The following is a 26072-nucleotide window of genomic DNA, read 5'->3' as shown; positions in this document are numbered from 1 at the left end:
AGCATGTCTCCAGACCTAAACCCTATTGAGCATCTGTGGGGCATCCTCAAATGGAAGGTGGAGGAGCGCATGGTCTCTAACATCCACCAGCTCTGTGATGTCGTCATGGAGCAGTAGAAGAGGACTCCAATGGCAACCTGTGAAGCTCTGGTGAACTCCATGCCCAGGAGGGTTAAAGCAGTGCTGGAAAATAATGACAGGCACACAAAATATTGACACTTTGGGCCCAATTTGGACATTTTCACTTAGGGGTGTACTCACTTTTGTTGCCAGCGGTTTCGACATTAATGGCTGTGTGTTGAGTTATTTTGAGGGGACAACACATTTACAGTGTTATACAAGCTGTACACTCACTACTTTACATTGTAGCAAAGTGTCATTTCTTCAGTGTTGTCACATGAAAAGATATAATAAAATATTTACAAAAAATGTGAGGGGTGTACTAAATTTTGTGAGATACTGTATGTGCTTTTTAAAAAAAATATGGAACTCCCTTACAGAGAGTAGACACCATAAAATATTTAGGAATACGAGCCACCCAAAACCCGACAGACAACACCTTACTCAATATTACACCATTGCAGGAAATGCTTAGGCAGAAGACACAGGCATGGGCCCGTCTCCCACTGGGGGTGATGGACCGTATAAATGTTATAAAAATGGTCTTGTTACCAAAAATTCTCTACATGCTCTGGCACTTACCAGTGTACGTGGTGCTTAAGCATTTCAAAATACTTGAGGCTCACCTTAAACCATTTGTATGGGGCAATAACAGGCACAAGCTCCCTTAGCATAAATTAAAACACCCAACGGATCTTGCTGGAATGGCACTACCTGACTTTAATGCTTATAACCTTGCGGCCCAACTTTCACAAATTTTTCATATTGATAAAGTAGATAGGGATAGATTTCTTCACTCCCTCTGTCCAAAGTGGATTCGGCCGACCTTAGACCCCTTGGTAGTGATAACGGGTATGAGAAGAGTTGAGAGCCAAAAGAATGATCGCCAATCTCTCTTATACCAGTATAGAAAGGTGTGGGGGATGGCCTCTGACAGACTACATATTATGTCACCTCATAGCTGCACTCACCTTTGGCATAATCCGTCCTTACCAGAATTTAATCTTATTCAGGACAATAGAGTGTGGAGTTCAAGGGGAATAGTTTATCTGTCTCAAATCACTTATAATGGAAAATTGAAGTCCTTTGATCATTTAAAAACTGAATTCGTACTGCCAAATCAAATGTTTTATAGATATATACAATTAGGCATGCCTTTTCTACACAGTTCCCCTTGCATGACATAGTCTTGAACAATAATCCTCTACTGGCGGCCATAAAATGCCCTGACCCTAAGAAATTGATTTCCCAATTTTACACCATGCTAACACTCCCACAGGCAACTACATCAGCCTATGCGTTGAAGTCCAGATGGGAGGGAGAGGTGGGCTCTATAGAGGATGCTAAATGGAGCGACGCTCTAGACTCGTGTAAACTAGCATCTCCTAAACTATCGGATCATTTAACACAAATTTTTATAACACACAGAGCATATCTCACGCCCCTTAGAGTCTCCAAATATAAGAGCAATCAATCTACTATCTGCTAAATGTGTGATCAAGCAACTGGTATTATTTATGTCTATTGTGGCAATGCCCTAAAATCCAAGCCTACTGGGCACAGGTGATACGGTTGCTACACGATAAAATGGGCTCCCCCATTACACTCCAGCCAAAGCTTTGTCTCCTTGGAATTTTTCCGGATCCAGACCTTGATAAATTCACTAAAATATTTTTGCATGGAACACTTTTTTCCGCTCGTAAAGTCATAGCCAGGAATTGGATGAGACCTACTCCACCGGAATTCTTACAATGGCTGATAGAAATCAATAATACTCTGATATACAAGAAACTAATGTATTCTCATAGAGGGTGTTCATCCAAGTATGATAAGATTTGGGACAGGTGGCTAAAAACATCCGAAACATGTATATGACCCAAAACTTAGACATGTTGTGTGCTATGGACCCCCCCCCTCTACTTATTCAATTTAATACGGTTAATCCAAAGCTTTTATTTTCTATTTCTCCCTTTAGCGATCTATCCGTGAAATAGGTATACTGAATGCTGATGAAGCCGAATTCACGTCAAATTGAATATTGTATAGCTATAATTTATTTTAGATGATACCGATAACATTGTCTTGAATTAATATATATATGTCTATAAGGGATGTCGTTGTCTATTTATAATAGGTAATTTCATTTACTAAGCTTGATGACTGTCATGATGACCTGTTGTATACAATCTTTTTCTTTTTTGTTCAATAAAAAGATTTTGCCAAAAAAAAAAAAAAAAAAATATGGAACTTCATACCGAATTTCTCAGTACAATACATCCAGCTCATGTGACTGCCCTGTCCACCTCTCTCCTCTTAAGTCTCACGTCTCTCCGGACATCAGTGAGGAATTCTCAGCCCCGCCTCTCTTCTGATCTGATAGCTACAGTCAGAGGGCGGGGCTGAGAATTCCCCGCGGACGTCAGGAGAGACGTGAGAGGCGGGCCGGGCAGGGCAGTCACATGAGCGGGATGTATTGTACTGTGAAATTCGGGATAAAGTTCCATATTTTTTTAAAAAGCACATACAGCGGGGCACGTCATTCATTGTAACACAGCATTTATTAATACACAGTAATTTTAACAACAGTAAGTAGAGTACAAATGTGTTTGTACTCTACTTACACCTCACACTCCATACTGACAGTTCCCTGGCTTCCTCTTTGCACATTCCACTGTTAACGCCTAGTGTGCTGGAAGGTGCAAACAGGAATGCCAAGGAACTGTCAGCACCAGTGGCGGCCCATGCACTTTGGGGGGGGTTAGTGAAGTGATGGCTGCGTTTGACGGGCACAAGTGGCTGCGTTTGACGGGCACAAGTGGCTGCGTTTGATGGGGGAGGTTCAGTATTTTTCAGTTTGTTTGCGCCCCTCAAAAAACTTGGAGCACCAGCCGCCACTGGTCAGCACAGAGACAGTACAGGGAACTTCAAAGGGCTGTTTGTCAGCTGTGGATTGTAATCCCTCCTGACCGCCAAGCAGCAGTGGGTGTGAATGTCTGTACCCTGTAGTGCACCGGATTAGTGCACTTTTTAAGGGAGTGAGGTTAATTTTTATTCAAAGCAGAGTTCCAATCAATTTTTTGTTTATTAAAAGTCAGCAGCTACAAAAAAAGTGTATCTTCTGACTTTTAATAAAAAGACACTCACCTGTCCCACAATCTAGTGACGTGGCAACCCAAACCCTACCTTCTCTCCCCCGCCTGTCCACGGCACTGGCAATACTACTGTGGGCATCTGGCTGTGACAGCTTGCAGCTTCACAGCCGGGTGCGCATGTCTCACTGTGCTGTCCTGCATAGCCGGGCAATCTTTTGGGACCTGTGATGTGTCCCAGAAAATTGCAGGGTGGAAGGCCGCCTAGGTAATCGTGATGCATCACCGAATTGAATCGAATCGTTGACCAGATAATCGTAATCGAATCGAATCGTGAAACCAGTGAAGATGCGCACCCCTAATATACACCCAAACAAGAAAAATAAATTATTATTAATTTATTTATTTTTGAGCTAGGGTGTTTATTTTTTATTTTTAAGGGTTAGGGGTTAATTATTTACTATTACTTAGTATTCACTTATTGCATTTATTTAAGATTATCCTTATTTGTGTATTTATTTTACATTTAATTATTTATTAGTAGTAGTAAGACCCCTTTCACACTGGCGCTTTAGCGTTAAAAAAAAAAAAAAAAAAAAAAGCGCCTGTAAAGCAGCTGAAAGAAGCCCCATCTGCAATCTCAATGTGAAAGCCCGAGCCCTTTTACACTGCCAGCGCCCTAAAAACACTGGTAAAGCGCTGATTGAGACCCCTTTCACACTGGGGCGTTTTTCGGGCGCTGGCAGTGTGAAAGGGCTTGGGCCATCGGCGCATCCAGCCCGGTGGCAAAAACACGAAAGCGTTGCAAAGAAGCTGCTTGCAGGACTTTTTTTTTTTCAGCCCTGCCATCGCAGCGCCCCAGTGTGAGAGCACTCTGGATTTCACATTGGGATTGCAGATGAGGCTTCTTTAGGGCACTTTACAGGTGCTTTTTTTAATGCTAAAGCGCCTGAAAAACGCCCCAGTGTGAAAGGGGTGTAATAGTATTAACATCCTAAGCCTAAGAAAAAAAAAAAAAAAAGATAAATAACCCTATGTCAGAAAGCCAGTTCAGCTAATAAGAATTCTCATACAGCTAATGCAAATTCTTCAGCAGCTAATGCCAATTTTTCAGCAGCTACTGCTCATCCCCATACAGCTAATGCTCGTGTACGCGTACGAGCACACAGTCAAGCTCAGGCTAATATCCAGTGTGCACTGACACATAGGCGCCTCCTGATCACCCTGCTGTCTAATCGTGCATGACCCCAGCTCACCTTGGCTACGTCCCTGACTGTGGCAGTCATCTGCTATCAAGCTACCGACACTCATGCTTCTTTGAGCCTTGTACCTCTGTCACCACATTCAGGTGTGCTCGGACCACAGCTGCAAGGGAAGCCCTCTCGCCAACTCAGCCTACAATCAAGGTACATGATACCCTGACCCCTAATCCTAAGCCCAACTCCTAATCCTAAAACCAACGCTAACCACTTACCCCAACAAAAATAATAAATGAAAAACAAAAAAATAAATAAAAGCTAATGGAAAAGCTAAAAAAAGTTGAAATACCTAGCAACAAATGATGCAACAGATAATAGCGAAAACTATTGGCTAATAAAAAAAACGAAGAAGCTCAATAACGCTGCATAGAAACACGCAAGTCACGCATAAAAAACACGCCAAATTGGCGCATAAAAGCGCAACTAACAATGCTCAAAGATGCGACGCTCAGGTGTGAATGCAGCCGAAGAGACAAAAAAAAAGTTCTGGCCCTCAACACCACCCTGTCCTGGCGCAAGACCAAAACAGGTTCTTTACAGGCGAAGCTCTCTTATACACTGCCAGGCAGCTGCGGCTGCCCTATTGCTGCAGGAGAATAGGCAGCTTCTCACTGCTGTAATGACTGGGTTATGCTTTCAGCAGCAACCGCTCAGCCCATTTAAACGAATGGTGGTCTTGACAACGGCTCCTGCTTTTCACATGTAGCCACACAGAGCTTGAAAGCTACATTTAGGGACAGATGCCCAAGCCTGAATGCAGTTAGCTGTGTCTAGGCTCAGACATCTGTCCCTAACCACAGCTAACTGTCCTGTGTGGGGCTACATGCGACCAGCAGAGACTGCTATCAGACCATCACTAGTATAAATGCGCTGAGTGGCTGCTGGTGATGGCATAACCTGGTCAGGAGATGAGAATCCGCCAACTTACAAGTTCGCTACACTGCCAGGATGCCCCAGGACTCCTTTCCCAGGCCCACAGACTAGTATTGAGTTGCAAGGATCTTCCAAACACAGGAAGGAAAACTAGTTTACAGAGCCATCAAGACCAGGCCAACCTGGTCTTCGATGCCAGACAAAATTGGTCCATTTAAGGACTAGACTGACTTGTCCCAAAAAAGCCGGGCAAGTTCTGGTCTTAAAAAGGTACAAGTCTAGCAGGAAAAGAGTTTGAAGTTTCTTCCTGGAGAAAAAAATAAATAAATAAATAAAAAACTTTGTTCTGTGTCCAGCATTTGACCTAGGTACTCAAGTTATGAGTCGGTTCCAATGCCGATTTATGAAAGTTTAGGATCTTTCTGTACCTCTGCAATGTCTAGCCCGTCAGGGCTATGTTGCCGGCCAGCACTTGAGCAAACTGTTCCTTCAGTAGAAGTTTGTCTAGGTATTTCACAATGGGAATGCAGCAATGGGGCCGGCACATTGGTAAACACTTAAGGTGCAGAAAATAGGTCAAAAGGCAAAGTTATAAAGCATGCAGAGGGTGGGTGGGAAAGTTGGAGACATGTAGGTACATGTCCTTGAAGTCCACAGACGCCAGAAAGTCTTCCTGGTAAAGGGTGGCCATGACAGACCTGGTAAATTCAATACCGAACTTCTGAGCCTTAAAGAAGACATTCAAAGCTTTCAGATCCAAGATGGGGCAGATGGCTCCTTTGGGTGTGGGAACCATATTGGAGTAGAACCCCCTAAAAACATTCTGCCACTGAGATATAGGCAGTCAACCTGCCCGCAAAGGCTATCACATGTTCCTCCACTTTGGAAAATAAGGATGCACCTTGAGTGGACAATTTGTTTGAGGACTTGGTAAAGTTAGAGCTTCAATCCTTTTGGGGTGGACTGGGAGCCAGGAATGGGTTTGTACTTGAATTGGCTGATGTGGAATAACCAAAGAGACACTTTCCCTTGAAGACTATACTAAGCAATCTTTTATACGCAGCTTCTGCAGTTCAACACTGTAGACAAACTGTCCTCCATGTGGACTGACCAGAGACTCATGCTGGAGATGAGAAGAAAAAACCTCTAATAGACAGTCAACACTGTAGCTTAAAGCTACAGCCACTAGTGCCAAATGTTTCATGACTGGTCAGTGTTTGGCAAATCAAGGTCACAGTTAGAACAGGGTGAAGAGCAGTCCCTCCTAGCAAAAGCTCTAGAGAGCCTCCAAATGCTTATCGGTGGGGTCCTTGAAGATAGGTATGTCTTCTACTGGAATGGTAGAAGCTTTAAGGCAGGACACCGCCAGATCCACAGAGAGCAGAAACAGCTTTTATTTTACCAACTCCCCCTCAAAAGGGTACAAGGCTAATAAGCACTTGGGGGTACATAAGAATCCTGTCCAGGTGGTTCTAGTCTACATAAAGGAAGACCTGCAATAGTAGGTGAACCTGATTGGTCTTGACAATCTTAAGAGCTCTAAAGCAGTGGTTCTCAACTCCTGTCCTCAGGACCCACTAATAGGCCAGATTTTAAATATTTACCTTGGGGAGATGCAAACTAGAATACTGCAATCACTGAGCAGCAAATGATTTCACCTGTGATATATATCAGTTATCTTGCAAACCTGGCCTGTTAGTGGGTCCTGAGGACAGCAGTTGGGAACCACTGCTCTAAAGGATCCCAGATTTGGAACAGCACTAGTGGAAGCAAGAGGCTTCAAGGTGGTGCATAACGCATCAATAAGAGCTGAAACAGTGCCTTTGTGTTTGGGACAGAGGGCAGGAGACAACAAATATTTGGGGGCAAGTTTGTCTGGAGGGGACTGGAGAGACTCAAAGCAGAGGTCATGCCCATCAGAGCAATGGAAAACTCTGAAGATAGCACAGGTTCCAAAAGCAGAGGTCAAGAGGTCTTCACACTGCAAATGCCAGTAGCATCAGTAGGCACACTGCAAGCTGCACTTGAGTTGGTAGTGGCGTATCAAGCAGTGTATGGCCTCAGGTACTCACAGAACTCAATCACTGGTAGCAGGTGTAGGGTCAGATAGGCAAGAATCTAGTTGCTGTAGGCAGGCAGTGGGGACAGTCCAAGGACAGGACAGAGCACAAGGAGCTAATGCATGTGCAACACTCCATCTAGAAGATGAGGTCGGTGCTTAGTCCCTCAGCATCAACCCCTTCAACTGAGAAACCTGCAGATAGGGGAATTTTAAAGGCACACATCAGTGCAACAACATGGAGGCGCCTGGTGCTCAACCCAATTGGTCCACTCACAAGCACGAGTCTTCAGAGACAGGGGAAGTACAGAGGTAAAGCAAACAGCCCTGGACCTGAAAATCACTCTGTTGCTAACTTAGCCTATGTTAACCCCAATGCACTGCGTGAAACACCGTGATCCGCGTGAGTTTCCCACAACGCATTCCAATTGCACTGCAATCGCTACCTGCTGCGGAGGGCAGCACAAAACCAAAATACACCACTGGTCAAGACAAGACTCTTCCAGGGACCACAGTGGGCTTATCACCCCTCCTCAGGTGGACGAGTTGGTTTACGCCAGGTCAGAGACGCAGGGCACATCAGCGGATTTGGATACCATCTACCCACAGTCCCTGCAGAGGGCTAAGTCTTTTTGCACGTAAGACCTCGCCAGAAGGGAGGTCCACCATTGAGGGTAAGGGTCCATCTTCTAATATCTTTGGATTCTGTGAGAGTTTCGTCTGTACACTCCCTCCCTCTCCATCTATCTGTGTGGCTTTTGACCTGATGGATCGTGGATGCCTTCCTCTGCTTTCATGAAGCGGATACTTACTTATGGAACTTTTCCTTCTGTCATCCATTCTATGGACTACCTCCACTCTTTTCACTGCTGAGAAGCTTTTTTACATTTGAGGACTGGTTAATGTAATAACTTATTCAGCGTGGGAAGTTTTAAGCTGTTTATAGATATATGGTTTTAAGCACACCAGTACACATTTAATTTTAGATCATCCATTGATGGCATTTTGATCGATGTTTGTTCTAAGTATTTTATTTTAATTTATTTTGTATTGATTTGGATCGCTTCAACATGATCCGTTTTGCACACTAATGCACTTGTATTGATTTGGATCGCTTTAATACGATCTGCTTTGTACACAGATTATGAGCGCACGTTTTCTTGTTTTATGCGTATGTCAATGCAAAGTTAGTCACCTGCAACGCAGGTCACAAACACAGTGCAAAATGAACATGTGATCCGGTTGCAGCGCGGCTCCAAAAAGATGCATGCATGCCTTTGGAGTGATGCAGTGCATTTTGAGCCCATACACCGCACTGAATAGCATTTGAATTGCACAGGAATGCAATGCAGTTGCTGTGGGATTCACATGTTCATAGTGTGAATCGAGGCTTACAGGTAAAGACTTTTACCAGCAGCATTTGAGAAAAGATACCCATTCTCCTTGGACGCTAACAAAAAATTTAAACATATAGAGTCCAATTCTCCTGCAGGTGACACTGTAACCCAACAGTTAATGACTTCCTGTGACTCTCAAAGGGTGAGACAAATGTATTTATGCATAACCTTTAGACAACAATGTCAAGGGACAAATATTGGGGTGGGTGGAGGCTGAACACAAGCACACTAGAACAGAAATAGTTCAATGCAACCTAAACTTCTAACCCAAAACCATTATAGAGAACCCTCACAAATAGAAGATGACTTTACCTGACAACATGAATAAATTAAGATGGCAATATGTGACCTTATATGGGTGCCACCTATGAGGCTTGGGCAAGAATATGACCTGAAGAAATGATCTATAGAGCATCATATGCGAATGCTTGTTGAAAAATTACAGTCTTAACTGGCTTAATTGTCACTTCTAGAAAGGGAAAGGACACACATCAGTCCAAAAAAGTTATTGAAAGGGTCATCAATTAGAAAAAAAAAAAAAAAAACACATACAGTACACCCTGTACAACCACTTTCACCTACAGGTAAACCTAGATTAAGGCTTACCTGTAGGTGCTGGTAATATCTCCTAAACCTATACAGTTTAGGAGATATTTACAATTCCCCGTACGATGAGTTCTTCTGTGCATGCGCTGATGTATTTTGGCACATGCGCACTTTAGCAAGGGCACGCTGTGCCGTTTCTAGCTGGGGTCATGCCGTGACTGGCGGCTCCTACATGCATGCGCGGGAGTGACATCACGCGACTCCAGCCAGTCACAGAGCCGGAGTTCGCGGCCCCGGAAGGATGAGGGCTGAAGATGGACACTTCCAGCCAGCGGGGACATCGCAGGCTTCAGTTTCAGGTAAGTGACACATAATGGGCTACTATGCGATGCATAGTAGCCCATTATGCTTTACCTTTGCAGGGAAACAAAGAGGAAGTAAAACCCATCAGGGTTTACTTCCTCTTTAAGATGAAGAATTGCAAGCACCTGACATCTTTGGCAAAGAATAGGCCATGACACACAATATGCTTCACATTACACTGCCACAGAGGTCTGTTGGTGCTGAAATGTTCTCTCCAAGGACAGGATATCGACCAAAATCACAACTACAACTGAGTTTCCATACGGTCTCTGTCTTAAATAACTTGCATGTCACAGATCATTGTTCATCTTTTTTTTTTTCACACTTACCATTTTGATATACTTGTTTTCTGCCAAAAGAGAATAACTGGACATTGGCTACAAAAAAATAAAGTGAAGGTCAAAAACCAATATAAGAACGTAAAGTCATCACATTAAAATGTACAGTTAACAAGATATTTAGAAAATCTTCCACAATCAGTCAAAACCAAGTATTTCACAAATCTCCTTAATTTCAAAGTAGTTTTTTTTTTTATTTGCCATCAGCCAAACTTTACAAAATAGGAATGCATGCTTCACACAAAAATTACCACAGCTAGACAAGATAAACACCACTATCCTAACAAAGTATATATAAATTTACAAAGATTGCCTCACAAATATTTATATAAATCTTGACTGCACTGCACAATTTACACCCCCTTCACCTTTTTCAGTTTTCTTATGTTGCAGCCTGATACTACAGTTATTTAACAAGGGGGCCCCCAGATCCTGGCCCCCCCACCCTATGTGAATGAGTATGGGGTACAAAAAAGTGTCAAAAATAAAACAGTACACATGTTTTTGACAAAGTCCTTTACTAAAGTACCTGCAAGGTGTCTTCTTCCTTCGGTTTGTCGTGCTGCTCTGATGTCTTCTTCCTCTGGTTCTTCTCTCTCTGCTGTCTTCATCCCCCGATGCTAGCTCCACGCGGTGACGTCACAAGGGCCGGGGTCTCCGAATGATGTCACAAGGGGGGTCTCCGAATGACTTCACTGGATGGCCAAGCCCCATGGCTACATAAGTAATGGCACACACCGGAGCTACCAGAACAGCGGGAGCTAGCGTCAAGAGAACAGAGGAAGAAGACAGCAGGGAGAGAGGAAAACCAGAAAAAAAACCAGAGGAAGAAGACATCAGCGCAGCGAGAAGAAAATCAGAGAGAGAAGGAAAAATCGGAGAGAGAAGGAAAAATCGGAGAGAGAAGGAAAAATCGGAGAGAGAAGGAAAAAATCGGAGAGAGAAGACACGCTGGAGCTACTTTAATAAAAGGACTTTGTCAAAAACCTGTGAACTGGATTTATTTTTGACACTTTTTTGGGTGAATGAGTAGGGGTACAATGTACCCCTACTCATTCACATAGGGTGGGGGGGCCGGGATCTGGGGGGCCTCCAGATTTTGATAAACCCCCTCAGCCTGTAGACCCTGACAACCACCGCTCTGGATTATCGAGAAGAGGTCCTTGACTCCATCAACATGGGGACAGGGTGCTTTGGGGGGCTTCTTTTTTTTTTTTTTTTACATTTTGGCGTGGGGTTCCCCCCTCAAGATCTTTAGAGTACAAGCTGCATGTCACAAGTGGTGAAGATTACAGGAATTTGACGCTGAAACAAACTTTTAGGTGTTGGGATTTGACACACCAGGACTTTTATTATTTATATGATCTGCATATTCGATCTATATGTTCACATCGTTGCTTTTGTCATAGCTTTCTCTCTCTATATATCTCTATCTATATATGCGAGCACCACTCTTACTTTTTTAGAATCTGTAGGTGGTATATTCCACTTTACAGGGGCAGCCACAATTTCTTGTTGCATTTCATTTATATTTATTGAGTCGCAATACACGGGTATTTTTTTTCAACATAACCAAAGGCTGCTCAAAGGGTATAAACCAAACAAAGTGATATGGTCTTTTGTGTTTGGGGGTTATTAATCTTTATGGAAACAAATAGGTTAGGGAAATGAAAACATCTTGTACAAATCCTGAGTAAGAAATTTGTAGGTACCCTAGAGCAGACCTTCACTCAAAATGAAAACTACTGCTTCACCCTCACTCACTGCCAACCCTACAAATTTGCATTTTTTTTTTTTGGAGCAGGTAGGACCTTCTTGTGATAAGTACCTACACCACTTCCTAAGTCATCGCCTAGGCGAAGAAGAGGTCACCTGTGGTCAAGTACTCAACATCATTTTCCACACACTATAGATGCATACAGAAAATCTTTGCATAAAATCAGTTATTAGGCAGTTATTTAGCCGATTGATTATGCTGTTCACATATTTCTTCTGCCACTAAATTTTTAACACATTTTTGTTAAACTCACTGGTAACTGTTCCTCTTCATCCAAGGTGCCATTATGCACAGATTCTGTGTGGTCACCTTCATGAGACTCATTGTGATGATGGTGGTGGTGGTGGTGGTGGTGGTGGTGTTTCTTTTTGCGTGACTTTTTTTCATCCTTTGCATCCTCCCTTTCCTTCTTATGCTTTTTCTTGTGCCGATGGGATTTCTGTCAATAAAGAAAAAAAATAAAAAACAATGTGCATAGCCTTCTGAATTAACTGGATTTTCAAAAGTTGTGTATATTTCAAAGTCTGCAAATTAAGTTAAGACTTAGGAGAATAATTTCCAAAAACTGCTAACTTTCAAAGAAAATTTGATTTTTGTAACTGTAAAATCCTTTTCTTAGAGAACATCACAGGACACGGAGTATCTTCACATCCATTATATAGGCTTATGCTGCCATCTTCTGGTGATGGGAATAAAACTGGGCAAACGGCACTGCCTTGATGGTTCTTTCCCAGAACCCTCATGCACAAAAGTCTCCACCTGAGCTTACGGTGACGAACATTTCTCTGGGGGTAGAATCACCTTCGACTGATCTGTGTCTAACATCAAGCTCAAGTATTCCAGCCTCTGAGGGGGGACCTAAGTGGACTGCTGGAAGGTTCAGGATCCACCTGAGCCTTTCCAAAGTGAGAATACAACTCACATTGGACTCCAGAAGAAAGGGAAAGGGAGAGTTCTCCCAAAGCAGAAGGTTGTCCAGGTAACCCACAATGGGAATACCTTGACAGAAAAACACAGAATTGTTAACATTTTTGCAGATTTATTAAAAAAGAAAAACTGAAATATCACATGGTCCTAAGTATTCAGACCCTTTGCTGTGACACTCATATTTAACTCAGGTGCTGTCCATTTCTACTGATCATCCTTGAGATGGTTCTACACCTTCATTTGAGTCAAGCTGTGTTTGATTATACTGATTGGACTTGATTAGGAAAGCCACACACCTGTCTATATAAGACCTAAGTGCCGGTTCACACGGGGGCGACTTTTCAGGCGACCTAGTCGCCTGACAAGTCGCCTCCCGTTCTGTACAATGGAACCGTTCTAATCGGAGCGACGCAAGTCGCTCCGACTTAGAAAAAGGTTGCTGTACTTCTTTTGGGGCGACTTGCATAGACTTTTATACAGAAGTCGTTTTGCAAGTTGCCGTTGCAGTCGTGTGGTGACCTGCAAGTCGTGCCGCCCCTAGTGTGAACCGAGCCTTACAGCTCACAGTGCATGTCAGAGCAAATGAGAATCATGAGGTCAAAGGAACTGCCTGAAGAGCTCAGAGACAGAATTGTGGCAAGGCACAGATCTGGCCAAGGTTACAAAAAAATTTCTGCTGCACTTAAGGTTCCCAAGAGCACAGTGGCCTCCATAATCCTTAAATGGAAGACGTTTGGGACAACCAGAACTCTTCCTAGAGCTGGCTGTCCAGCCAAAGTGAGCTATTGGGGGAGAAGAGCCTTGGTGAGAGAGGTAAAGAAGAACCCAAAGATCACTGCGGCTGAGCTCCAGAGATGCAGTGGGGAGATGGGAGAAAGTTGTAGAAAGTCCACCATCACTGCAACCCTCCAACAGTCTGGGCTTTATGGCAGAGTGGCCTGACGGAAGCCTCTCCTCAGTGCAAGACACATGAAAGCCTGCATGGAGTTTGCTAAAAAAAAAAAACAACCGAAGGACTCCAAGATGGTGAGAAATAAGATTCTCTGGTCTGATAAGACCAAGATAGAAATTTTTGGCCTTAATTCTAATCGGTATGTGTGGAGAAAGCCAGGCGCTGCTCATCACCTGTCCAATACAGTCCCAACAGTGAAGCATGGTGGTGGCAGCATCATGCTGTGAGGGGTTTTTTCAGCTGCAGGGACAGGACCACTGGTTGCAATCGAGGGAAAGATGAATGCGGCCAAGTACAGGGATATCCTGGACAAAAACCTTCTCCAGAGTGCTCAGGACCTCAGACTGGGCCGAAGGTTTTACCTTCCAACAAGACAATGACCCTAAGCACACAGCTAAAATAACGAAGGAGTGGCTTCACAACAACTCCGTGACTGTTCTTGAATGGCCCAGCCAGAGCCCTGACTTAAACCCAATTGAGCATCTCTGGAGAGACCTAAAAATGGGTGTCCGCCAATATTTACCATCCAACCTGATAGAACTGGAGAGGATCTGCAAGGAGGAATGGCAGAGGATCCCCAAATCCAGGTGTGAAAAACTTGTTGCATCTTTCCCAAAAAGACTTGTGGCTGTATTATATCAAAAGGGTGCTTCTACTAAATACTGAGTGAAGGGTCTGAATACTTAGGACCATGTGATATTTCAGTTTTTCTTTTTTAATAAATCTGCAAAAATGTCAACAATTCTGTGTTATTCTGTCAATATGGGGTGCTGTATGTACATTAATGAGGAAAAAAATGAACTTAAATGATTTTAGCAAATGGCTGCAATATAACAAAGTGAAAAATTTAAGGGGGTCTGAATACTTTCCGTCCCCAGTGTATCATTAGACATGCACTATCTACCTTGAAATATACTTTATTACCCTTCACAGAGTGTCTTTTGTGACACACATTGCATCACTTTTGATTATCAATGGGGACCCCATTTCCATGGTAGTCCACTCACCAGTGCTTGTGTTGTCTTTGTGCCGCTGCCCACTGCCACAGCTCCCGGAGATGAATCCCCCATCATATCTTCAGCTCTCAGCACCCCATTTGGGAGCTATAGCTGACTTGTGAGTAACCAGGGGGGATTCTCCGCCCTTCCCTTCTCTTTCTATGTAATAAACATCAGATTACATATAGATGAACTTTATTGCAGATACAAGTATATGTACCCTGCATTGGCTCCTGATGAGTGGAAAGAACCTACGAAATGCATAGAGCCCTTTCTCGATGCGATGCTATCATCCGATCATACTTGCTTTTACGATCATGATTTATCAACGTATTTTCTCATATTACTTGAAAAGGTCTAGGTCATTAACCAACACCGCGGTGGTGCGACGATATAGAGATATATATATATATATATATATATATATTAGAGAGAGAGAGAGAGAGAGAGAGAGAGAGAGAGAGAGAGAGAAAAAGAGAGAGAAAGAAAGAAATATAATATATATATATATATATATATATATATATATATATATATATATATATATATATATATATATACACATACACACACACACACACACACACACACACACGCACGCACCCCCCCCCCCCCCCCATACATATACATACACCCCCCCATGTGTTACTAATGAGCGATACCACTTATTTACTGGATTTTGTTATGACTCTATATGTACCAATAAACATGATATAATATATTGTTTTTTTTTTTGCATCACCTAATAGCCATGTGCAGGGCTTCTGTTAGAAATCATGGGGCCCGTACAGCCTACCTGACAGGGCCCCCAATAAAAAATATCAAAACAATATTTTCGCTAAAAATACAGAAAAACCATATAAAAAAAGCGTATAGATGAGGGTGGAGGGGACTGGAGAGGGATGGGCAGGAATGGGCATGGGGGAAGACTGTTGGCTGGTGAGGAATAGCCACAGTATAAGAAAATAAAATAGGCTGTCTGTCAAGGAGGGGGAAAGGGTGAGATTCCATTAATAGTAAAGAGAAAGTGTTGGGGGGTGTGCAGTATGGGGGAGTCCAGCCATTTGCAGTGTTTGTGTATAGGAGGAGGGGGGGGGGGCACACACCTGTGTGAAGGTGAAGTGTCTGCAGGGAAGAAGACTGGGAGGGGAGTGAGAGATTATTGTTGGTTAAGTGTCAGGAAAATACCGTATTTATTGGTGTGTAACATGCACTTTTTTCCCCCTGATAATAGGGGGAAAATCGCGGGCGCGTGTTATACGCCAACAGTGTATCTTGGAGGGGAACGGGGGGGATGAGTGCCCCTGGAAATCACTAAGCCGTCATCTCCACTCGGCTTGGCACTCACCAAGATGACATCTATACATGAGACAGCGGGGGCTGGTGGCTTCTTGCTGGATTGTGGAGTGTTGGAGCGGCTGAGAGGCAAGTCACACCTAAATGCTTGCAACACTTTATGGGCATTCATAAGAGATTCATTGGGGTCAGTTAAGAGCATAACATCATCACTAAGGATGAGTTCCGGCGTGTTCGCACACCCCACGTGCAGAGCCCGCCAGGAAGTCGGCACTGCACTAATCACAAGCAGTGAGACAATGTCCCCGATGTGTGGCTGCAGAGATCGGGAAATGTCTCAGTGCCTGTGATTAGCGCAGCGCAGTGCCGACTTCCTGGCGGGCTCTGCACGTGGGGTATGCGAACACGCCGGAGCTCATCCTTAAACATCACCAGCAAATAAATTCATGACATGGGAGAAGTAAATGGAAGGCTGCAGATGGGCACATTTCAGGCTGCACTGAAGCTGCAGATGGGCACTAATCAGGCTGCATTGATGCTCACTGACCTTTTGCTTAAAAGTGGTTTATTTAAAAAAAAAGTTTTTTTCTGAAACACACGCCTCTTAAATTGGGGCGCGTGTTATACACCAATAAATACAGTAATTTCTGGACAGCTGGAGAAAAAGCTGTGAATTAGCAGGGAGCAAGCAGCAAGGGTTAACAACACCTGGGAGAGGAGCAGTGTGACTGGCAGAGGTAGACATGTGTGAGGATGAAAGGAAGCAGGAAGGGATAGTGGCTGAAGTGGGGAGGAAGATGCCGGGGAGGGAGAGAGGCATTAAGACAGCTGGACACGAGATACATTACAGAACTGACCTGTAGGAAAAGAGCCGTCCAAAGGGAGGGGAACTGTTGCCAGAATACTGCTGGGTGGCAACCTCAGGGCCCCCAATGCACCTAGGACCCCAGGGCAGTTCAGAGGTCCCTGTGCTTTAAAGACAGCCCTGGGAAGGGGCTGGTAAATGACATTCATTCACCGGCCCCTTCCCCCGCTCTCAGTGTCCTGACGCATCTGTTTTCCACGAGAGGAAAACAGGCAGCGCTGCTTTCAGATCCATTCAGCAGCTGGAAGCCGACAGGAGGTAGAGAAATCGGCTTTCAGTTGCTGGACAGATCGTTTCTGTATTTGTCACACCGCACTGATCCACCTCCCTGTCTGGGCCCCTGTGTGTACTCAGGCCCCGTACAGGAGGCCTGGTGGCTCCCCCATCAGCAGCCCTGGCTGTGTGCCTCATTTAAAGTCCCAAATTTCTAATTTCTTTCATCTGTACAGGGGATGGAGGCATATGATTCTACACAGTCACTGCCTCAAAGTCCCACCCACTCTTTTATCGGTGACTTGCTAGTTCAATTGTTAATATAAAAAAAAAAAAAAAAAAAAAGTGCCACACCCTGATGATCTTTGATCTCTTCTATGTTGTCCAGGTAGATCTCTGCCTCTCAAAGTTTGCCTACCCCTGACCTAGTGCCTGAAAAAAAAAATATTGCTTTTCTTTTTGTGGATTCAACAAAATATCCAAGAGCATGAAAAGCAGAAGAGGAAGGCATAGAAACTAGTAACCCAAAGTCACTACGCTGCAGACCCATCTGTCTGAAAGCCAGCAATTAACCGCCCACCAGAGCAAGCAGGGGAGCCCCCTCATTGCAAAGTCTTGTCCCTGCCAGCTTAGAAGGCTTTAAGGCCCACGGCTTCTTGCAGAATTGGGTACTGGGTTTTGGCTTGGAGCCAGAGGACAGTGATGGATGAAATAAATGCTTCTTAGGAGATAGGAGGAGGAGGAGTAGGCTTGTGCGTGAGAGGAGCAAGTGTGATATCAACTCACTAAACACACTATTCTCACTAAGGCATGGCTGCACTTGAAAAAACAAAGAGGTATACTGCCCTTGCTCGCTAACTGAAGGTTTAGCTAGAGGCCTTATGCCTCCTCCTGAACTGATGTATGGAGTGAAGTAGACAAGATGGTGGCCACCAGGAAACTCCACCCCACTGCATTACTGCGCGTGAATGCACGCACCATTCACACTCAGCCAGAACAGTGCCAAAAACTCTGGTCCACCCCTTTCCAAACACTGCTCGGGCATCCGGCACAGTAAAAATACTTAGGGCACAGTAATAGAACCAAGGGGCATATAACAGGCAATTAGAGAAGTCTAGCCTGAGCTTGTTTAGCTGGGCTTCTCCGTCACAGGAGTGCAATCCGTCTTGCACTCCTGTGACCCGTTTTCAACAGAGAGCGGTCTGAAGTCCGCTCTCTGCTGACGTCACACAGATCAGTCCAGGCAGGTACAGCGTCATCCTGACTCTGGGAGTCTGGATCCACCAGGTGCCCAGACTGATGGCCGTCTCAGCAAGTCGCTGAGATGGCCGCTCCCCGCACCTCCACAGCTCAGCGCTCCAATGAGCGTGGAGGAGCAGAGCAGGAGAGCTGCTGACTGACAGAGCTGTGAGAACCTAGCCATCGGCAGTGTTCGGTGGCTCGATTCTCAGTGCAGAGACGACAGGGACAGATGCAGCATTGTTCCAATGCTGCATCCACCTAGGTAAGTACGATTATGGAAAAAAAATGATTTCCCATGCTTCTCTTTAAAATTCCCTATCCTCCCTTAGGTACAGACACCCTAGGGACCCCCATCAGAGGCATGTACTATTCTTGCCAGACCGTCAGCTGCATGTGTTCCACCGCTACCAGGTTTGCTGATCAGACAGAACACCTGCAGTAAGAAGGCGGCAGTGGACATCTTACTACACCCAGCTACGTCTTGTATTTCAGAGTAATTTTAGCAATAAAGTGAGTGTATATAAATATAGTATATTGACATCTGTGATGCTATTTTGATGTTACATTTTGAAAGAAGATGGACGCCAGCAGTAGGAAGGTGGCGGAGACCATGTTGTTTCACCCCGCAATGCACAACACTAAACCTTTAGGCTTTCAAAATTAAACATCCAAACAGCATCACAGATGTCAATATACTATATTTATATTCACTCACTTTATTGCTAAAATTACTCTGAAATTCAAGACGTAGCTGGGTGTAGCAAGATGTCTGCTGCCGCCTTCTGACTGCAGGTGTTCTGTCAGATTAGCAGTGGAACGCATGCGCAGCTGACGGAACGTCACTTCCCTTCCATTATCTGATGGGTTTGCTAATCTGTCAGAACATAGGCTTTCGTTTTATTGTAGGTTGACCCTGCCAGTAAATCCACAATTTTTCACTTGCTATAGGATAGCATGACATCAATTTTTGTTTTGCAGTGAAATCACACCACAGAATCATCCTGTGAAGCAGGGTAGTCTTAGATGGACATTAATTTTTAAATTAACGTTAAGGAAAGGACAAACCCCAAACGCAACCTAACACTTTAAGCAGTTACAGCAAAAGGCTGTTTCATTTTGAAAAAAACGTTTGAAGCTATGTGAATAAAAGCTGACACCTTCACCACCTTTCAAAGGAAGCGAAAAAAAAAACAGATCTACTGGTAAGACCAACAGGCATTAAAACTACGTCCGAGGGGAGACTTGGGAAAAACAAACAAAAATGGTATGTCTTTCATTTTGCTCAAAGTTCCATTTTAGGCTGGGTTCACACTAGTGCAAATTGGATGCTGTTTTCTCTGCATCCAATTCGCATGGCAGGAAATTGTGACTGGCTCTCTATGGAGCCGGTTCACACATTTCCGGGGCGGCTGCGGAGTGAATTGCACCGAGATCCTGTGCATCTTTGTCTCTGTTTCAGGGCCGAATTCAGGCAAAAATTCGGCCCAGATTCGTCCCTAAAAACGGAGAACTGGGACGCACCGGATCCCTGCTGTGAACCCAGCCTATATTATTAGGACCTAAAAAGGAGCTCCAGGCTCCCCCCAAAAAATACTGTAGCTGCAGACTTTTAATATAAGGACACTTGCCAGTCCAGGGATCCAGCGATGTCCTCACCCAAACCGATTATTCAAACGGCTTCGGGTGCAGGCGCCAGCATAGCAAATAAGAGAAACAGGAAGTGAAGCCTTGGGGCTTCACAGCCGGTTTTCCTACTATGCATGCATGAGCCACACTGTGCCTTGTAAATGGTCCCGTAGTCTTTTGGGACCTGTGATGTGTCCCAGAAGAGTGCGGGGGAAGGAGGGGGAGCCGGAAGTGGGAGCAGGTACCTATCAAAACCAGGTACTCGCTCCCCCCTCCCCCCAAAAAGGGCCAAATGTGGAAGTGGGGGGGGGGGGTGTAAACAAGTGGAACCTCCCTTTTTGGGTAGAGCTCTGCTCAGGGCAGCCATCAGAAATATTAGGGCCCCTTACACAGCTTTAGGCCTGGAGATCAAAAATACCCCCCGCCGCTTTAATTCAGGCAACCGGCATCCGCAAGAATCTATCCATTAAAACATAGAGGGGGTGGTGCTCGTGCGCCCTTGATGGGCGCACCGCCACTGCCTGTATATATGCGAGCCCCCCCCCCACACACACACACCTGTATATATATGTCAGCCCCACACATACACAAATCTGTAAACACGTAAGGCTCTGGCCCCTAACTGTACACAAACACCCCCCTTCCTCCCTTTCACAGCCCCTACTTGTAAAGAATTTCTACCTACCTGGTCCCAGCTCGTTTTCACAATGACATGTTGCTGACACTGAAAAGACCAGTACACAAGGGTCACACATGCACATAGTAGCCAGAGGTGGCAGTAAAGAGCTCGATGTCTGAGCTCAATGTCACAGAGAGCACACGCTGTGAGATTGTTTCTGTAATGCACAGCAAGGCTCCCTGCCCTTCACCCGTCCTGCCTTCTTCTGGCCCGGGCAGGCCCCTCAGGCCCCTTACAGTTGTAACGGATGTACCCCCCTGATGGCGGCCCTGGCTCTGCTTTAAAGTAGATCAGATCACATTATGAAGCAACCTCTAAGGGTCCACAATATCTCTTTCTCACAGCTTTCCATCTCTAAAACTACAAATACTATTACAATGTTTTTTAATTTATTTTTTTTTTTTTTAGCAGCCAGAATATCAGACTTTTTTTTAATGGCAAGCAATCATTTCAAAACTGTGCACCCCACACCAATGTTTTCTCCACTTTGTAGCAGTAAAAGAATAATCATGGATTAGCCCAAAGGAAAATGCAATTCCCACATTGTAAATGAAAAAAAATGTACTCATGCACTGAAAGAGATATCAGTTAATTACCTTATCTGTATCTTCTTCATTTTTTTCTACTTGTACTGATTCTGCTTCCACTGGTTCTTCAGTTGTTTCAGTTGGTTCAGGCACAGTCTCAGTGGAAGGCTCCTGCTATAGAATATGGTATTGGTTATTTCCGTTGCAAAAGCTTAGAAGAAATACTTGCCATATAGTTTCCACACATATCACGTCCTTATTGACCCATACACACATTTACAAAAGAAGTCCAGATGAAATGAAAATGAAAAATTATTTTGCCAAGGAGTTACTATTTTGTCAATTTACATTATTTCCACTATTGTAGTCACATTTGAGAACACCTCACTATATGCCTGTTATGTGTTCACATCCACAAAGCATACCTATCTTTTTGTTTTAATATTTCTTACCTTTTAAAGGTTTCTAAAAAGAAGCGGTCATGGCTGACTGCAAGGTTTTTTTGAACAATGTGGGAGTCTGTCCTCATTAGCATACAATGCAAAAAGCCCAGCCTTTAACCCCCATACACACGGGCCAAACGTCAGTAGACATCAGCCTGTTCAATAAAAACCGGCTGACACTCGGCCCATGTGTACGTCAGCCGGTCTGACAGAAGCCGCCCATTTGGCTGGCTTCTGCCAGACGAACATGCTGGAAAACCAGCAGCAGCCGACCTGCTTCTGATCAGCGCTCTCAGCCAATGGCTCAGAGCACTGACCTAAGTGTTCTGGCAGGATGGCCGTCACCCTGTCAGAACACAACAGCTCAGCGGGGAAGGTTGCTGTACTAACGTCGGATCTTTAGTACAGCGGCGCTGAACGGAAGAAAGATGGCCACATGCTCTCCGGTGTCTGTCAGCACCAGCCACAGGGGAGAAGAGAAAGCGCTCTGACAACTGCTGGAATATCTGAGAAGTGTCATCTACAGGTTTACTATGGGCCTGCTTTGTCGGCGCTCCCTTCCCTCCCTTAGAGCTGATGCTAGCTGACAAAGAACAGCTGATCACATGACCAGACCAGAGTGGCCTGAGAAGAGGTAAGTATACAGATCTTTCTTCCACAGGGTAACTAGTGTAGATATAAGAAGGTGGTGGCAGCCATTTTAGATTAGCTTGTATATGGCTGGAATTTCATTTTCCATTTTTATTTAGGTTATAATGGGGACATGTAGCAAATATATAGCAAGTGTTATCCCAATTTGACTGCCAAGTGGAAAAGCACTAAGGCACTATTCCAAGCCTATCGAACGGTTAAGATCAGAGTGTTATTGTGAAATAGGGCCAAAAAGCTGGGATAAGAGCAAAAACCAATACCAATAGGCATGCAAGTAGTGCTGCACCCTATAAGTTTTTGTAAATCATGTATTTTAAACAAATTGCAATTTTAAAAGTTTTTATGCTGTCCCAGTTTGACTACAGGTTTTCACAAATCACTTGCAATTTTCTGAAACCTTTAGGGCTCATTCACAACATACGTGGATGAAAACTAATGGGAAAACCACTCAGATTTAACCTGCAGAGACATGAATTTACATCAGTTTACATGCGCGTTTCAGTGAGTTTTTGCGCATGTTGACATCAGTTTTCATGCACGTCAATTATATGCCCATTCACACCAATGTTAATGTCATGTCAGTTTTTTTTCTGTTTAGAAAACTGCATACACGTTGCATATTCCTGCACAGAAAAAAATCTGCATGCAATACCAGCCATGTGGTGTGAACAGGACACAGATAACAATGGTTTTGGCTGTGCTCTTGCAAAACACGTGCAGAAAAACTGACGTGTATGCACATGGGCCTTAGGCCTCGTTCAGACCATAGTGCAGAGACGTTCCTTTCTCTTGCTGTTTCTCTAGAGCTCTACTGTGATCCTCAGCTATTCAGCTGGCTCATACTTCCTGAATAATAAGCTGTCAGCAGATATTTCTAAATACAAAAGCGCATCTATGCCATCACTATAAATCTTTATGGTCACAGTCCCAAATATCAGCAGGGGAAGCAGGAAACAAGCATACTGCAATAACAAGATTCAAAAAGTAGAGCATTAGGAATGCATCCACTCGCTTAAAATCAAGGTTTTAAGGTCTTTTCTTGACCACATATATTAAAATACATTTCAGGTCAAACATGGTTTCCGTCGCAGGGATTTTTTCCCCCACCACAAAATAAAGGTTCATCAGCCTCCTGTTTGCTGTTGCTTTGACTTCACACTTCAGGCCCTTGTCGGTCTCCTCCAGACAAGTCTTCTCACAAACTCTACGCATGCACCTAGCAGCTCATTTGCTGCATGTCTCTTAGGTGAATACCTCCTGAATGGGCCTTGAACCAGAGTCACATCCTAAAGTCCTGCACAGTCAGAGTGCTGGTTGTCCACAAAACCTGGACCCAGGACTGGAGACTTCATCCCTTCAAGTCTCCATGAAGCCTCCAGACTCAAGCAGATTTTACCAGCCTCTGAGGAAACTGGACCTCTAATTTTCTTCTGTAACTTAAGAGTACCCTGGAGCACCTCAAGCTGCCTGAATGAGAACCCTGGATGATACGAAACTATTTTCACACCGTGGCAGTGCTCAGCACTTTCAATACCTACAGGGTTTCTAGGGTATCGCCCCTTGAAAGACAACAGACCACTATTCAAAACCGTCTCCAGAATTCCTTCAGGTTTAAAATTAACTTAAGACTAATTAAACAGCAGCTAATCAATGCAAACATCACCTTTGATTTGTCAATTATCCCTTCTGTATTCAAATGACAATGCAGTGTAGCCACGCCAGAAGCCAGTACAGCTATACCATACTGTACTGTGGGATGCAGAGGCGGTATGAAATAACCTGGCTGCCTCATTTTATGATGAGCATTCTCTACCAAAGCTACAGCTAAATCTAGAGAATTTCAATGCTGTGAAACTATTAATTTATTACAGCAAATGCCTCTTAAAAGATCACACAAGTGTGAGGATCAAAAGTGATGGTATTTTTTTTATCACAAAAGGTGCACTTTTTTAAAACAATTTAACTAAAGGTACTTACTGCCTTGCCAATCTACCAACCTGTGCCTGCGCTGGGGCCAAGGAGCTAGTTAGCCAGAAATCGATATCCTGAAAACCAAAGATCCAGTGATTGAGCAAAGGAGAGCTAATGTACACACAAGGGAAATTATGGCTAAACACACGCAACATGAGTAACAGACAAGACTGGAACACTACAATCACTTGATTAGTTACACCAACACAAAACACATTATCATCAGACAAAGCAAGGTGAAACTCTGCCCACCCTACCACCTGGCTAGAAATCATAATTATATGTTGCAGCATTTCACTTTAGCATTGCAAGACTTACTTTGCGCTCAAGAAACTTTTTTTTTTTTTTTTAATTGCTCAGGAACTAAACTGATCTGCTCCAGTTCAAAACCGTGAAAAGTGAAGGTGACAGCCTGATTCTTGCGTCCAACTCCCACAGACCTGCACTGAGCCAATCGAAGGGTAACATCTATAAATATATCCCTCATGGAAAAATCTGTAATGAAAGCTATAGGGTAAAGTGACCTAATGTAAATGCTAGTTGCCCTAGCTGTGGTGTTGATCCTTATGTTTTAGTGCTCTGTGTAAATGACTATATGGAGATTAGTAGTTCTGACTTTCTTTGCTGAATGCTTTAGCGTCTGTGATTGAAAATAAGATTGTTTTCTCTCTCATCCATTAAGGGATACAGGAATTCAGAAACAGTCAGTAAGCAGTACAACTGAAGGTTGAGCAGCAGCCAATGACAGGCCCATGAGCAGGAACTGGGAACTTTATGCAACTAACTACCTTAACTACCTTAAGGACCAACGCCCAAATCTGAACCAGATGAGAAGAAGCCCCCTGGAAGGCAAACAGCGGATCAAACCGATGCTCAGGACCAGGACAGAGATAATCACCGACAGGAATTACTCCACTTGAAGGAACACTGAACCTTAACTAGTGAGAAACGACAAACCCACCAAAAACAGGTGGAACAATATAACTATCTGGTTAGATATAAACCAACCATGTGAAGTTGCCAGCCGACCGGAGAAAAACTTGGACAAAAACAGGACCACAAGGGTAGAAAAGCCGGTCTGCATGTAAAAGGTCCAAACCTTACACTCCCTAAATGAAAAAAAAGGGGGTAGGATGTGCAAGAGGTACGCCGACAAAGGTGTGCAGGGATGAAAGTTATACCACAACCCCAGACTGGTGGAAGGGAAGACAAGAGCAATGGGATGGGGAAAGGAATGTCTTTAAAGGTTTTGCAAGTCTCTGTACCCAAAGAAACATGGTAAGATGAAGAATTGAGTTGCACCATGCCAAGGATTTTGCGAACGTCAGTAGTGATCTTTTCCACAATAGTGAGCATATGTTGCATTTTTTGTCGAACTTCCGCTTCCGATTGCATAGGTGGGCAGAGCGGAATTGGGAGTAGGTACCTGTCAAAATTAGGGATGGGCGAACTTATGCTCGGGCCGAACTTTGGATGTTCTGCGAACACCGAACAATATGCGGTGTTCGGGGCAAATTCGAAAGTCTGTTAAAGTCTATGGAACACCAATATGAAAAATCAAAAGTGCTCATTTTAAAGGCTTATATGCAAGTTATTGTCATAAAAAGTGTTTAGGGACCTGGGTCCTGCCCCAGGGGACATGTATCAATGCAAATTTTTTTTTTTTTTTACATGGACGTTTTTTTGGGAGTAGCGATTTTTTTAATGCTTAAAGTGAAACAATAAAAATGAAATATTCCTTTAAATATCGTGCCTGGGGGTGTCTATAGTATGCCTGTAAAATGGCGCATTTTTCCAGTGTTTAGAACAGTACCACAGCAAAATGACATTTCTAAAGGAAAAATTGTCATGGCTGTAATGC

General features: G+C 44.0%; 1 protein-coding gene across 4 annotated transcripts in view; it reads right to left on the bottom strand.

Annotated features, from left to right (window-relative positions):
• The window catches only part of AP3D1 (adaptor related protein complex 3 subunit delta 1), a 168060-nt gene that overhangs the window by 33770 nt on the left and 108218 nt on the right, over positions 1-26072 (bottom strand). Inside the window, exons 24-27 of one of the 4 annotated variants that reach the window (XM_073596533.1) lie at positions 24238-24285; positions 21216-21320; positions 12075-12260; positions 10036-10083 (exon numbers count right to left, since the gene is read on the bottom strand). In XM_073596533.1, the coding sequence (XP_073452634.1) occupies positions 10036-10083; positions 12075-12260; positions 21216-21320; positions 24238-24285 (387 nt within the window). The remainder of the gene's footprint in view (positions 1-10035; positions 10084-12074; positions 12261-21215; positions 21321-24237; positions 24286-26072) is intronic. The other 3 variants (XM_073596541.1, XM_073596550.1, XM_073596559.1) reach the window with 3 other exon arrangements.

The sequence above is a fragment of the Aquarana catesbeiana genome, linkage group LG01 (assembly GCF_042186555.1).
Source record: "Aquarana catesbeiana isolate 2022-GZ linkage group LG01, ASM4218655v1, whole genome shotgun sequence".
Lineage (NCBI taxonomy): Eukaryota > Metazoa > Chordata > Amphibia > Anura > Ranidae > Aquarana > Aquarana catesbeiana.
Note: the sequence above shows the minus strand (reverse complement) of the source record. Positions and strands in the feature narration are given on the sequence as shown.